The sequence below is a fragment of the Culex pipiens genome, chromosome 3 (assembly GCF_016801865.2).
Source record: "Culex pipiens pallens isolate TS chromosome 3, TS_CPP_V2, whole genome shotgun sequence".
Taxonomy (NCBI): domain Eukaryota; kingdom Metazoa; phylum Arthropoda; class Insecta; order Diptera; family Culicidae; genus Culex; species Culex pipiens.
This window is the reverse complement of record NC_068939.1, coordinates 115937692-115953066: the sequence shown is the minus strand read 5'-3', so window position 1 is coordinate 115953066 and position 15375 is coordinate 115937692. Positions and strand designations below refer to the sequence as shown.

The following is a 15375-nucleotide window of genomic DNA, read 5'->3' as shown; positions in this document are numbered from 1 at the left end:
ATGGACAGCTGCCAAAATTGTATGGAAACTTGTATGGGTGAACCAATGACACAAAATAGCTTATTTGGTCATAGGGAAGGCCCCCACAAAGTTTGAGCCAAATTAAAAAATACAAAAAATAAAAATGGTTGAAATCGGCCGATTTCGTAGAGAGTTGCTCAGTTTCATTGTAAAGAACCTGAACCTGAACCAATGTCAACCCCACTGACGGTATTTTAAAATTTCTATCGGTGAAAATTGCGTGTTTCTAAATTTAAGGTTTTTGATTTTTAGTATGGATTTTTTACCGACCTGGCCTTAACAAATTTGTAGAGAAATCTCAAAACTCTTTTTGAACTTTATAAATCAAAAGATATTTCACTTTAAAGACATCAATTTTCTATGCAAACTTCGGGTGGCCTTGATCCTCTGGGACCATGTCAAAAAAAAGGCTAAATATGGTTGTATTCGGTTAAAAATTGCTCTTTCAGAAAATCCTTCAACATTCAGTACTTCGTTCTTGAAATCAGAAGGAAATATAGTTTTTTCGCGAAAACTTAACACGTAGCGTTATTTGTAGGAGGGGGGGGGGGGGGTTTACAACACGTTATGGGCAATCACTAGGGCTAGTGATTTTTCGCGATTTCGCGGAAGCCGCGAAATCCGTGAAATTTGGTCTTGGCCGTGAAATTCGGCGTATACCGTGAAATGCCGCGACATTTATATTTTTATTAAATATACTGCTGTCGAGCAATCCTGACCGCACCAACACTAATGCAAATCGTAATTTTTATAAAATTTCTCTGGCACATCCTTGCCCAGTCACGGCGTTTTGGCAGAATTCTAGCAGAGCTGAATATTCTATCGGAATTGTAGCAGAAATGTTCCTCCATTGAAGCAGGATTCTGACAGAACCAGCTCTGCTAGATTATTTCGTGACTGGGTAATTGGCGATTGTTACACTGATAATCAGCATTAGACATTTAGTCAATTAACTTTTACACACTTGTATGGGATTTTCAGTTCAACTATGATTACACAATAGTGTGTTACCATACTTGAGCTGATAAATTCCATACAAATGTGTAAAAATTAACTGAACAATGTGTAATGTTGATTCTCAGTGTAACGAGCGCACCCAGAATTTTGACAGCTGCTTACGGAAGTGGTGTTTTTTTCCAAGTTGCGCGTCGTGAGCCATTTTAGCAGGTAACAAAATGAAAACAGCAGTAAAAATTACGTGTGTCGAGCGAGCTAAACAGTACCCAAAAGGAACACTACATGCGGACGAAGGCCAATTATTTTGTACGTCTTGCAACGTAACATTGGACCATACCAGAAAGGCCACCATCGACAAACACCTAAAATCGCAAACCCACATCGGAAAGGTCCAAAAGCAGCCAAAGGATGTAACGCATTCCGTGCAAAAACAAACAACGGTGGTGAGCGCATTCCACAAAGCCACAGCATCTCGTGATGCGCGAAACGTTTCGCAATTTGAACTCGTGGAAGCTTTCGCATCTGCAAACATTCCGCTGTACAAGCTTGATCATCCGAAGCTCCGAGACTACCTGTCAAGGAATGTCAAAAACCTTGGAGTGCTTCCACAGTCCACGACCCTCCGATCCCAAGTACTGCCTAAGGTTTTCGATGTCGCACAGCAGGAACTGCGAGAACGTGTTGCAGCAGCTTCTTCGATCGTGATTGCCGCTGATGAAGCCTCGGACCAGCAGGATAGGTTTATCTTGCACATTGTTTTTATCCTGCCCGTCACTTCCGGACAACAAGACAAGATGGAGGCAGTCACTGCGGATCTGGTTTTTCTGGATAAGGTGAACGCTACAACCGTTTCGAGAGCTATCATTCAGACGTTGACCAAGTTTGACGTCGATTTTGACAAGGTTGTCGTCGTGCTGACGGACAACGCAACTTACATGACCAAGGCCGTGACCAGCTTGAAAGTGCTCCTGCCAAATTGCATTCACCTCACATGCAACGCTCACATTCTGAGTCTGGTGGGTGAAACATTTCGTCGGAACTTCCCTGCTGTGGATAGAATGATTGCTTGCTTTAAGTCTATCTTTGTGCACTGCTCTTCGCGCAAGCTTCGATACAGGGAATTCATTGGCCGAGAGTGCGGCTCTGAAGTGCCCTTGCCTCCAGTGCCAGTCGTGACTCGTTGGAACAGCTGGATCAGAGCTGTCGTGCACCATGCGAAATACGTCGAGCATTATAAGAAGTTCATTGAAGCCGAGCTACTTGTTTCCGCCCCAACCAGTGCTCTTCTAGAACTGAACGATCTGTTTAAAACGGATTCGGTTCGGGTCGATGTCGTCTTTATCATGATGAACTCGGCCAAATTGATGGACCTGCTGACCTGGTTCGAGAACCGTCAAGTAACAATCCATTTGGCTTACAACAAGGTGGTTGACCTGATGGCCGGTAAGCTACAGATTTTGTTTTAGTTTATAAATTGAAAATTAATTTTATTTTTTTAATGTAGAGTTCGGTTCCAAGGGAGAGAAGGAGAAAAACAAGATCTACAAGAAGGCGTTTCAAGATGCAGCTGCCAAGCTGAACCAATACTACACCGAAACATCAGCTAGATTCACGCAACCAGGCCTCAGCTTCATGAAAGCTGTCAGAGGATTCGATCCGGCTCAAGCAAAAATCCTTTCTTTGGACGGGCTGAGCGACGGTATTCCGGAATGCGCTGAAAAGTTGCCGGAAATTGAAGGAGAGCTAGCAGCGTACAAACAGTGCGCTCTCGAGATCGAAGATGGAGTCAAACCAGCTGCCTTCTGGTTCAGCCAGAAAGACCGTTTTCCTAATCTGTCCCGAATTGCTATCCGGTATTTATCTGTCCCAGGAAATTCGGTAGATGCGGAGCGAAGCGTCAGTGCATTCAACACGGTAGACACGGTAAACCGGCAGAGCTTTGAAGAAAACAATTTGGCATCACACGCTATTCTTGTTACAAACTCGAAGATCTAAGCGTAAGCAGCCAGAAAAAGCAAGCAAATAAAATGAATTGTTAAAACTAAGAGTTGTTTGCCGTATTTAGTTATTTTAGTATTGAAAAAAACACTTAATTGCATTTTCTTTCCTTAGTTTTGAAAAGCCGTGAAATCGCCGCGAAATTTGGATGTTTTCTGAAATGTACACCGCGTAATTTCTTTTTTTTTTGCCGTGAAAAATCACTAGCCCTAGCAATCACTTTACTTAGAAAATTTCACTTAACCTATGAATTTGAATCAATGGAAATGAAAAGTAATCATGGAGATCGTAGTAGGCGGTGGTGCAAGAAAGACGTATCTTTTTCAAGCTCGCGTCATATTTCTGAAAATTTTGAGTTTTTTCGTGTTTTGCTTCAGTTAAAAATCTGACACTTCCGCGTTTTGTAACCCTTTCGTTGAATTGTAATTTCGGTTTTCGGGAAGTGATGGTTCCTGTTCTGGAATACCGAATTTGTTCCTGAATCAAGACTCCGTTGTACTGAAGATGCTTGGATTTGACGAAATTGTGGTTCCAGTTCGAGATGATTTTCGGAAGATCAAGATTCCCTGCACCCTCCCCACCTCAGCGCTGTGGATTGTTGGAATTTCATTGGCACCATCAGAAGAAAATCAAGAAAGGGTCCAAATCTGCTACTTTTCTCCCTTGAATTGAAAAATGGGACTGCATGGATTGAACCTTCCCGGTGAGTTTGTTCCTTTTCTCATGTAATTTAATTTTGCTCAGGAACATGCTGCTAAAATTTTAATTGATAAATTAATTGATAAAATGCAATGATCCTTAAGTGAACTGAATTAATATTAATGAATGAAAATTCAACTTCATTCAACGAAAATAATTCATAAATTCAACATTTGTTCTGTTTGTTGAATATTGTTAGTTGAAATGATTAATTTTCAAGTTCAAGTTACACCTTATTACAAAAAAATATTTTTTTTAAAATATTTCTTAGATTTTCTAAGACAGTAAAGAAAATCATATTTACTTTATTTTTTTGTTTAATATTTAATATAAATATTAAAAATGCACAGAGTAATTTATTCAGAAAATGTATGCTGCTCGATGAATTCACCAAATATTAAAGAATAAGTTGAGGCATTTTAAATGTTTTGTTTGTGTTTTATGATTTTCATGGTTTGACACAAATTTCTGTTCAAAGTTTCTGATTATAAACTTTAAAAACTTTTGCGATTCCATTTTGTAAATAATTACTTTTCCTATCCATCATTGTACTAATGAACGACTAAAAAAATAATCCTTTTGCATTTTTTTGTATAAATTATTGTTTTTTTTTTTACTAAAGTGTTCCTGTACCTTATTTATTTACGTGATTATTGAAAATTTATTTTTATTGATTGTCCATTTAAAATAGTTAATTCCTTGCATAAAACTAGGTCAGTTCCATAATATTTATCCAAAAAATTCAGCCTCTCTGCAATTTCAACTAACTTCAGAATGTAATGTTCGTTTTTATCTGCATTTGTTTGTTTAATGCTGTTTTTATTTTATTTTTAATAGCAACTCAAGAATGTGTATCCAAAATATCCAAGTTTTATAAGGATTAACGTTGAAGACTTCGTGATTGGCAATTTTGAAGCTTATCCACATGTGAAGACTTCGTCATTTGGTGAGAGCTTTCCTTTATAATACATAAAACACGTTCATTTACTCACACATATAGACAACTCATTGAAGACAAACTACGCCAATATTATTATATACGCGGTAGGGTGTTCCCTCGGTCGTTCGCTGTGAGTTGTGGATTGCCTGCTTCTCTAATGAAGGTTCGACTGGGGGGGCATGCTTATTAATTTCTCGTCGCTCCATACCCTCAGTGACGTGATGGGAGCAAGGGCGTCTATGCAAAGTGTCCCTACACCCGCTACAAATTTCCGGCGCTTGGGGAGGGAATAGGGAAACCATTTTATCTTATGCGCCGGTATTTGTAGCATTAAAATTCGTGCAAAAAAACTTATGCACGTGGGTGTACAGATTACGGAGTAAAAGATGATCGAATTGTTCACCTAGCGCTCACATGTGTTCCAGGACCAAGTTGCCTGCGGGTATGGGGATCATACATACATACATACATACATACATACAATGGAAATGAAAAGTAATCATATAAGAAACTTGACGAAAGGTTTGTAAAATTTCAAAATCTACGGTAAGTTGACCTTTCCATATCAAAGGTAAACAAACAACTGCTGAGCAACGTATATCAGCCCAAAAAGTTGTTTGCTTATCACAAATGTGAAGTCTATTTTTTGTTATCCTCAAAAATTAATCTTCTTTATATATATCTTTTTTGAACGCGAATCAATTCGCTTCAATCAATGCTCTTTATTGCGTTGGGTTCGTATAAGTCCATGGAATTCTTACGCCAAAAAGTGGCAACTTTGGCCACTCTGGAACCGATTCTGGAAATCTGCAGAATCTGCAGATTGTATAGTAGAAGTTACGTAAAATCAAATTTTGATCACAGGAGGCTTATGGCCTATCTACAATCACTTAGCTTAGAAAATTTCACTTAGCTTAGGAATTTGAATCAATGGAAATGAGAAGAGCTTCTACAATAGAAAAGTAATCAAATTAGAAACTGACGTATGGTTTGAAAAATTTCAAAATCTACGGTAAGTTGACGTTTCAATATCAAAGGTAAACAACAACTGCATAGCAACGTATATCAGCCCAGCAAAATTTCTAAGTTGATTGTGGATGACGGCCGTAAGTTGCGTACTTTCCTAAGTAACTACTTTACTTAGATGTTCTAAGCTAAGTGATTATAGATAGCCCATTAATAAGCAAACAAGCTTAACACGTCAACAAACTAAAAAAAACAAGACGAAGTTTGTGGGGTTTAGCTTGTTTTTGATAAAATAACTTTATGGGTCTTTTTTGCAAGCAAATAATTTATGTAAACCGGAAATAAGCAAAATAGACTCGTCATTACTCTAATAAGCAGCGACAAGCTATTTTCGGGCAGCCAAGTGTTAATAAATATTTCAACTCACTGAACCATAAAAAAACACCATATTTTTAACCTCAGTTCAGACCTTATGAAGCGTTCATTCACCTTTCCAGCATCTGCTCAAGCCTCATGGAATTTTCCACATCCGCGATTACGTCAATTATAATTGTGTATAATGGTCTCTATTTCCGGGTCGAGCAACAACGTGTGCACGTTCGTTTCTCAATATTAATGTTTTTTTTTCCCTCTCTTTCTTTTTTATTTCAGCTCCATCCATCGGACGACACCGGTGCTAGCTGGCCCACCATGAACGAGCTTCAGGACCTCACACACGTGTGACCCCGGCACGTCCCAATCGACCGGTGGAATCCCCTTAAGTGTGTGCGTTCCTCGCTTATTTCCCCCGTCCCAGCACTAAACTGTACTCAACTTCGCTGAAAACGCATGAACATTAACGTACCTCAACATAAGTCATCCAACTCCCACAAACATTTCCCAACCACCCCCGCTGACATATGGAAATTGCCGGCGGAAAACCGGTAACATAACTGAAAGAGATGGCGGAAAACGACGAGCGACGAGAGTGAATGGTATTTCATAATGATGGATGGTGCGCGGCCAGAGCATATTTTCCAGCATAGGGAAAGCAGAATGAAAATAAGTAAGACGAGAAATGTTATGTAGCGTGTGTGTGTGTGTATGTTGAGCAGCGAAAAATGTAAGGTTGTAGGTAAAGAGTCTCAGTTTAGGGTCACTGAATGGGTCTTCCAGTTTTGAGCAATTTCCACTCGAGGCAAGGAAAATTTCAACTTGGATTTAAATTGTGTTGGATGCACAGAATCTAATGACATGAAATGTACATAATAGTGATCCTCTTGACTTTTGTTTTTCATTTTGAATTCATTTTTTTTAAAGAATATGGTTTAGTCTGAGGGTAGATAAGATTTTCAAAGACTAATATTCTAAGAAGAAAAAGCTTGAGAATATTCCAACATTGTCAGAGGAGTTATTTCTTTTGTTAATAGGACATTTAAAAAATGCCTTTCCAACAATGAAAACATTTGAAACCCAAAGATTAGATGACCTTTTGAAAAAAAACTCTAGAAGTAATATATTGGTAAAAAAACAGTTATTTTAATGTTAGCTGCATTTCGTAAATTATTGTTTAAACTCGCAGAAAGTGTGGATTTCGATACCAAATATTACCTCTTTGAGCAAATAAGTTTTTTTTTTCAATATATTTACCTCTTTGAGAAAGCAAAATTTCAAAAAATATTCCGGAAAAGTCAACGGAAAAACTTTTTTTTTCTTGAAATAATTGTTATACTTTATATTACATAATTTAAATATTAATTTGAATAAACGATTCACTACTTTAAGTAAATTTCGAAAACAAAAACTTCTGATAACCCTACCACACCCGGCCTTTAGTAACACCTTTAAATCTAGCGGAGGTCACAACCGGTGAAACATCAATTTGGGGACATTTCCCAGTGGCGCTGATGGCAGCAAACGACAACATTATACACAGCCACCCAAACCAACGTCCCACCGATGTTCTTCCCGTACACGTCGTTGTAAAGAGTAAAGAGATCGAGCTCCACGTGGGCTAAATCCCCTTGCGGGAAAAGCTCAGCGGTAGGTTTGATAATAAAGACAATGCCACGTGTGTGTGTGTGTGTGTGTGTGTGTGTGTGTGTGTGTGTGTGTGTGTGTGTGTGTGTGTGTGTGTGTGTGTGTGTGTGTGTGTGTGTGTGTGTGTCCCCGCACCACCGGACGAGCTACGGTTATTGAACGTTAATGTAAATCCTGCTACGTAAGCTAAAGTAACATTTCAAAAGGGCGCATTTTCAATTTTGCATTTTAAATGTTCAACTTTTTCTAAAAATTTTTGATATTCTTTATGAGATGAACCTAGCCTTGCTACTTAGAAATAAACTCCCTTTTTAAAAAATACATTTCCCACCTCCAGTGTTGCCAGCAATCCCGGCCCGTGGATCAGTGCGGCCGCTTGATGGATTAACTTTACGAGTCCTGGGGGAAATCATTCAACCTGGCGTATGTGGGGCGCGCGCACAGTACACATTTCCTGGCGCCCAAGATAACATTCGTCGATTGTTGCGCATGCATGACAAATGTGTTCGGTGCCTGGTGCCGATTCCCGCCGGGGGGAGAGGTGGGTTGCCTGGTGACAGCTCCGGTAGACACCTTCGGCCGGGGTGATTAATGGCCGAACCGTTACTCGTATGATTGAGGGAAAAGTTGGATTCAATTTCGTCGCAATTTTTCTTGATTTTATTCAATTTGACGGTTCTGGTTGCACGGTGTCAGGTCTTTTAAAAGTTTTCAAAATAATGTAAAAAGCTGTTTGGAAACGTTTCCAAATGCTTCGAAAAATACTCCATGAAACAATTTTTCGGTTAAACCCAAGCATTTATAAATTCAATTTTCGAGAAAATCTCGATAGCTGTTAAGGGAATCTCACTAACAATTCTTGTACAGTTTTGGTTAAGATTATTTCTAACAGTCATAAAAAATCATCAATTAGGGTCACGTCGGTTAGGCTAGTACAAATTCTAGTTGAAGTTTTTATCCCTCAGCTCCAGCCAAGGTAGAGAAAGATGAGAGAGGGGCATTTCATTTTGTTTGAAACCTAATTGTCAAAAACGTTTGACCAAAAGTATTCTGCCCATAATTGAAAATTCGGCTATTATGCCAAATCAAGTATTCCGAGAAAAACGCGTTTTAGTGTTTGTGACCAAATCTCCGTCAAGGCAATTTCCCATAAGAGTGGCATATTAGCCGTTTGGTTTTTCGCATCGGCAGCCAAGTCTAAGCACTATTTCAGTAAAATTCAAGTACCAGAAGATGCGTTGGAACATCCTCTACCACCTGGTGCTAATATCTCGTTTTTGCCAAAAGTGGATATTAGCCGTTTTTTCAATGGTGGGCAGTATTGCAGAATGCATAATTCATTACATAAGTTTTGAAACTGTCCCACATTTGCTAAATATCAATAAATTAATTTAAAAAAAAATTCGTTTTTTACGTAATTTTCCAATCGGTGGTCCCAAAACTCAAACTATTTTTAAAAAGAATTAAAAGTTTTTATTTGATTAAAAATGCATATGGGTAATTCTCCGCCAACTCACACAGCAGTTGCCCCGACCCCTCTTCGATTTGCGTGAAACTTTGTCCTGATAGGTAACTTTTGTCCCTGATCACGAATCCGAGGTCCGTTTTTTGATATCTCGTGACGGAGGGGCGGTACGACCCCTTCTATTTTTGAACATGCGAAAAAAGAGGTGTTTTTCAATAATTTGCAGCCTGAAACGGTGATGAGATAGAAATTTGGTGTCAAAGGGACTTTTATGTAAAATTAGACGCCCGATTTGATGGCGTACTCAGAATTCCGAAAAAACGTATTTTTCATCGAAAAAATACACTAAACAAGTTTTTAAAACTCTGCCATTTTCGGTTACTTAACTGTAAATTTTTTTGGAGCATGTCATTTTATGGGAAACAAGCCTTACCCGAAAAACTTCGTCTTTTCCTTTTTTCGTTTGTTGACGTCTTTAGCTTTTTTTCCTTATTCAGCCTCCTATGATCAAAATTTGATTTTACGCAACTTTTCTCATACAATCTGCAGATTTTCCGGAATCGGTTCCAGAGTGGCCAAAGTTGCCACTTTTTGGCGTAAGAACCTTCCTTGGACTTATACGAACCCAACGCAACAAAGAGCACCTCGATCCGACGCTCCGTATTGAACTGATTCGCGTTCGAACAAAACCGTCGAAATTTTTTATATATATAGATTTAATGTACTTTTCGAATCTACATTGCCCCAGAAGGGTCATTTTTTCATTCAGAACAAAATTTTTCATTTTAAAATTTCGTGTTTTTTCTAACTTTACAGGGTTATTTTGTAGAGTGTAACAATGTTCTACAAAGTTAAAGAGCAGACAGTACAGTACAGTATTTAAAAACGTGGGTTTTATAGGATACGGATTTTGAAAAGTTCTCAGATCATGTTCTGGTGTGGTTCCCCTTGTAGGGCATACCCACAGAGTAAGACAGAGTTCGCACTGCCTCTTGATTTTTGGTTCAACTTGGTGGTACATCGCAGGTACATCGCACGCCTGCTACCAGCAAACCTTATGGTGCCAAAAAATTAAGAGCGAGTCTACGAGCAAAGCATACCCATCTCGCATCGACCTCACCAATCTGCCTGAAATTTTCAGGGGTTGTTTGTACATATAAAACTAGCATCTGGCCAAAATATGAGCACTCTAGGTCAACGGGAAGTGGGGCAAATCGGGACACAAAGTTTAAAGGTTCAAAAACGTCAAAAATCTTAAAAAGGCTATAACTTAGACAAAATTCCATTAAATTTCAAAATTCAAAATGCATCTGAAAGGGCTAAAAAAATGCAACAAAATGCAGGGTAGAGCATCCCGATTGGTTAAATACAAAGGGAGTTATTGGCATTTTAGTGAAAAAATAGCATAATTTTCAAACTCAAATAAAGAGTGTTCCATCCAGATATCAACTCGGTTCGACCTGCAGCTTGTAGGGGACATCTGGGACTACCATCTGAGACTGAGAACGCTTTGGGTAAGGCAGTTTAACATATTAAATAGACACTTTTACCTTTAGTGAAGTTTTTGGTTGTAAATTTTTTCTCGAGGGACCCCTTAGATCCCATTTTCTGGTGATAATTTTATCATATTCGTGTTCCTGAGACAATTTCACAATAGAAACTTTCATAAAAATGTTTATTTTCATCCATTTAAACCCTTTAAAAAATGAAAGTTAAAAAAAATCTTCGATTCACATTTATTGAAAATCAAGTTCGTTTCCAAGGATACTAGATGACACCAGAAAAAAGCAGCTTCTTATTTTTTTTAGCTTTCATTTTTTAAAGGGTTAAAATGGATCAAAATAAACATTTTTATGCATGATTATATTGTGAAATTGTCTCAGAAACACGAATATGATAAAATTATCACCACAAAATGGAATCTAAGGGTTCCCCCGAGCAAAAATTTACAACCAAAAAAATCACTAAAAGTAAAAGTGTCTATTTAATATGTTAAACTGCCTTACCCAAAGCGTTCTCAGTCTCAGATGGTAGTCCCAGATGTCCCCTACAAGCTGCAGGTCGAACCGAGTTGATATCTGGATGGAACACTTTTTTATTTGAGTTTGAAAATTATGCTATTTTTTCACTAAAATGCCAATAACTCCCTTTGTATTTAACCAATCGGGATGCTCTACACTGCATTTTGTTGCATTTTTTGAGCCCTTTCAGATGCATTTTGAATTTTGAAATTCAGTGGAATTTTGCCTAAGTTATAGCCTTTTTAAGATTTTTGACGTTTTTAAACCTTTAAACTTTGTGTCCCGATTTGCCCCACTTCCCGTTGACCTAGAGTGCTCATATTTTGGCCAGATGTTAGTTTTATATGTACAAACAACCTCTGAAAATTTCAGGCAGATTGGTGAGGTCCAAACGACGTCCCATACAAAGGGGTATGCCCTGTTCGTGGACTCGCTCTTAAATGACGTTTCTTCGGACTGGTCACTCTGGGTTACTCTCTGGCATACCCATAGGGACTCTCACGCCAAATTTCAGCTCATTTGGTTGAAAACTGGCTTGTCTCAAGCGGGTTCAAGTTTATATGGAAATTACTATGGGAAATTTTGAATGTTCGTTCATTCGCTCCTACAGGCCTGGTGAAAACATGTAGAAACTTCTAGGATGGCCAGAAATGAGCGGAATTGTCTGGAGAACAACTTTCCCTAAGAGAACAGGTCGATTCGTTCAACTCCCATCGAGCTCAACGGCAATACATCCGGGGTTTTCGGAACCAACCGTTTTCCCCAGAAAAGCATCAAATTTTCCTTAGCATGCTATGAATGCTTGATGAACACCGCGACGCCACATGTCAAACAGCTACCACGTGATTGTAAAATTTTCACCATAAATTTTTTTTTCTTATTTGGAGGTTTAGAATGAAAATTCTATAGTTCAAAAAGTAATAAAAAGTATTTTTTTATAGGCGATGCCAGTCCACGTGGCAGTGCGTGGCCGAATGGTTACGCTGTCCGCTTTGTAAGCGGATGATTCTGGGTTCGATTCCCATCTGCTGCAACCTTCCATCGGATGAGGAAGTAAAATGTCGGTCCCGGCCTTGGTTGTTAGGCCGTTAAGTCATTCCAGGTGTAGGAGTCGTCTCCATGCCATAAGTACAAACAACACACCAAACCAAGCCTACTCCGGTTGGACTCGCAATCCAAAGGTCGTCAGTTCAAACACTGGGGTAGAAGGTTCCTTGGAGTAGAAAGAGGTTTGGGTGCTCTCCCCATTCAAGCCTTCGGACTCCTAGGTTCGAGCAGAAACTTGCAATAGAGACCACAAAAGACCCGGGGGTTGTTAATGTGGATGGTTTGATTGCCAGTCCACGTGGTACATGTTTGACATGTGGCGTCGCGGTGTTCATCAAGCATTCATAGCATGCTAAGGAAAATTTGATGTTCTTCTGGGGAAAACGGTTGGTTCCGAAAACCCCGGATGTATTGCCGTTGAGCTCGATGGGGGTTGAACGAACCGACCTGGTCTCTTATGGAAAGTTGTTCTCCAGACGATTCCGCTTGAGACCAAATGAGCAGTTTTCAACCAAATGAGCTGAAATTTGGCGTGAGAGTTCCTATGGGTATGCCCTATAAGGGGAACCACACCAGAACATGATCTGAGAACTTTTCAAGATCCGTACCCACCCTATTGTGCATAGTGCCCAAGGGGTGTAAATACTTTTTTTACATACTGTATATATATTTTATTAAAAGTTCATAAACTTAGCTAAACCAAATAAGGCATTGAAAGAAACCTTACTGATGATCATTTTGACGTCACGACGTAACAATCTTGGATTTAAATTTTCCATTTCACTTTAGAGCTCAACCTTTTTTCTCTTGGTTCGATTATCAGGTGTGATTTTTTTTAGAACTTTGGATAATCGAATCTAAATTGTATACAATAGCTAAACTGTTGCATGGTTTTGTCCACCAAATTTATTTTTCATTATTTACTATTTTAAGGATTCCAACAAAAAGCTCTTAGGTTCTGACATTTTGACAATAAATGTTTTAGCATTGTTAATGCTTTATCAATGCATTATGTATATTGAAACTATAGACCGAAATTGGGATAAAATTTCCATAAAAATAGATTTTCATAACAAAGATGTCATTTTGAATTCTGGGGAATTGTTCTTTTAAAGAACCCGTAATAATCCCAAACCTAGATGGAATTCGTTTGTATCACAGGGCATATTTCATATTCTATTGATATCAGTTAAACTAAAGTTTTTTAAAGCGTTTGAATGATTTACATTTCTGAATAAATCCCACAGATTTATAAACTCAGACAAAACCGAATTTTCTCAAATGTAAAGCAAAAAACTTAAATAATAGATCTCAGAAATTTCTTGATGAATTTTAGCATTGAAAAGCTGGAAGCTTGTTTTGAATTTTTATCACAAACATAATTGTCAATAAACTATTTTTTGCAATTCCGTCGTGAAACAACTTATTTTTCCTGTCATTCTCGAATGACGAATAGGCCTACTTTTCCCAATAAAATTGATACCTTTCAATACCAGTGATGTTTTGAAAAGTTACTATTTTCAATAGTTTTCATTATCTAATGCGGTGAGTTTACTTAACCATGCAAAAAGTGTTATAAATAATTTGATTCATAAATTACATTTTTGTCGTAAAAAAAAGTACAACGAACAACGTTTGAAATTTTTAGAACACTTCATGTCGAACTTAGAAATTGCACGCAAAGGGACATTTGTGTTATTATTTTATACTTATGGTATGATTTGAAAAGATTTTCCTTTAATTGTACTTCTGAATCTATAGAACGACATGTTGCTTTTTATCAAAATTTAAGATTTATGATTGACATTCAAAATTTCAAATGGGACAACTATGCAATTATGAACAGTTTAAACTATGAGAGAATTGCTAAATTTAACAAATATTCTTTACGTTGAATCTTCATTAAAAATCACTCAGTTTTCGTCAAAACCGAAACTAATCAGAAAAAGTGAATAGGGCAACTGTCAGCTTTATGTTAATTGCACTCAGACTTAGTTTGGGTAAATTTCATTAAATATTCGTTGATTCGTTCGTTGGCAGTTGCCCATTCTTTTTTATTTCTGAGTAGGTTTGATTTTGACGTAAACTGAGTGATTTTTAATGTGCGTGTGTATTCAATATTGACATTTTTACTATGCTTACAAAAACACTGAATTACAAAGTAAATAAGGGGAATCCCCGTATTCATTTTCCACGATGCTAACAAACTCTTTCGAGGAGTAGAGGTTATGCTGTCAGTTTAGTATGGGACCGGATCCGGCATCGGAAACTCTTTGATGTGGCATCGCACACGTGTTTGATTGCGAAATCTAATAACCATGTCGTACAACACGTGTACTCGAGTGGGAACTTGAAAGCTCAAAATTTGAAGACCCTCACCCGGGGGAAAAGGAGAACCGAATCAACAAACAAAACACACCAGAAGCAAGATCGCTTGACTGAATGAGAGACGAAATTATTGAATTGCCCCGATGTGCGACTGTATAAACATGTAAAATAATAAATGAAAGCTAATGGACAAACATTAAGAAAAGAGAAAGTCATGTGTAACCCCCCAAGCCCCCAACTCTGTGAGATACATTTTGGATATCATTAGTCTAATTGATAGTTTATCGAGGAAACGAGCAAAATTTTAAAAACACTCTCTGTTAAGTGAATGAGATAAATTGTTGAAGAGAACACAAAAGTATAATAAATCCAAATAAAAAAAAAGCCAGCTCGAATAAGCACAGCGATCGTCGGAAGAAATTTGGCCAAAAAAAGTAACCGAAAAAAATGTATAAAATTAGCAAAAAACGAGCCGGTAGGCCGAGAAGAATCTCAGCCGGAACCGGAAGAAGAAAGCGAGCGAGTGAAACCGACGCGAAGACGAGAGCGAGAGAAATAAAAAGAAATATGAAAAATGTATATTTATGAAGACTGATGAATTTTATTTACACTCATGCATAATCATAACCTCGGTCCATCCGAGAGGCTGTCCGAAAAACGACCTTCACCGTTCGGGCCAGGGAGGGAGAGAGGGGAAAAGGGGCGCCCCATAAAACCGGAGAAGGAAAATATGCTCTCCATCATAATTCTGGCCGCTAGGTAAGTGGGAAACTGAAAGATTTTCGTTTTTTTGCTTTTCAGGCCAGCACCAGTGCAGCGAAAAAAAACAAAATTGTTTTAAGTGAAATTCATGGTTTTTCAATTCATTAGGAAAGCGCTCTCGGTGAGAACGAAAGGAACCCGATCTTCTCGGA

At 38.2% G+C, this 15375-nt stretch overlaps 2 protein-coding genes across 3 annotated transcripts in view; both read left to right on the top strand.

The window, feature by feature from the left end:
- Positions 1-9778, top strand: part of LOC120419349 (hemicentin-1-like) — a 134236-nt gene extending 124458 nt beyond the window's left edge. For both annotated transcript variants that reach the window (XM_039582020.2, XM_052710085.1), the window contains exon 10: positions 6233-9778. The gene's annotated coding sequence lies outside the window, so the exon portion shown is untranslated. The remainder of the gene's footprint in view (positions 1-6232) is intronic.
- LOC120419351 (uncharacterized) lies at positions 633-3142 on the top strand. The gene is made up of 2 exons (XM_052710086.1): positions 633-2421; positions 2483-3142. The coding sequence occupies exons 1-2, from the start codon at positions 1197-1199 to the stop codon at positions 2971-2973; spliced, it is 1716 nt and encodes a 571-aa protein (XP_052566046.1). The 5' UTR covers positions 633-1196; the 3' UTR covers positions 2974-3142.
- Positions 9779-15375: the final 5597 nt, after the last annotated feature.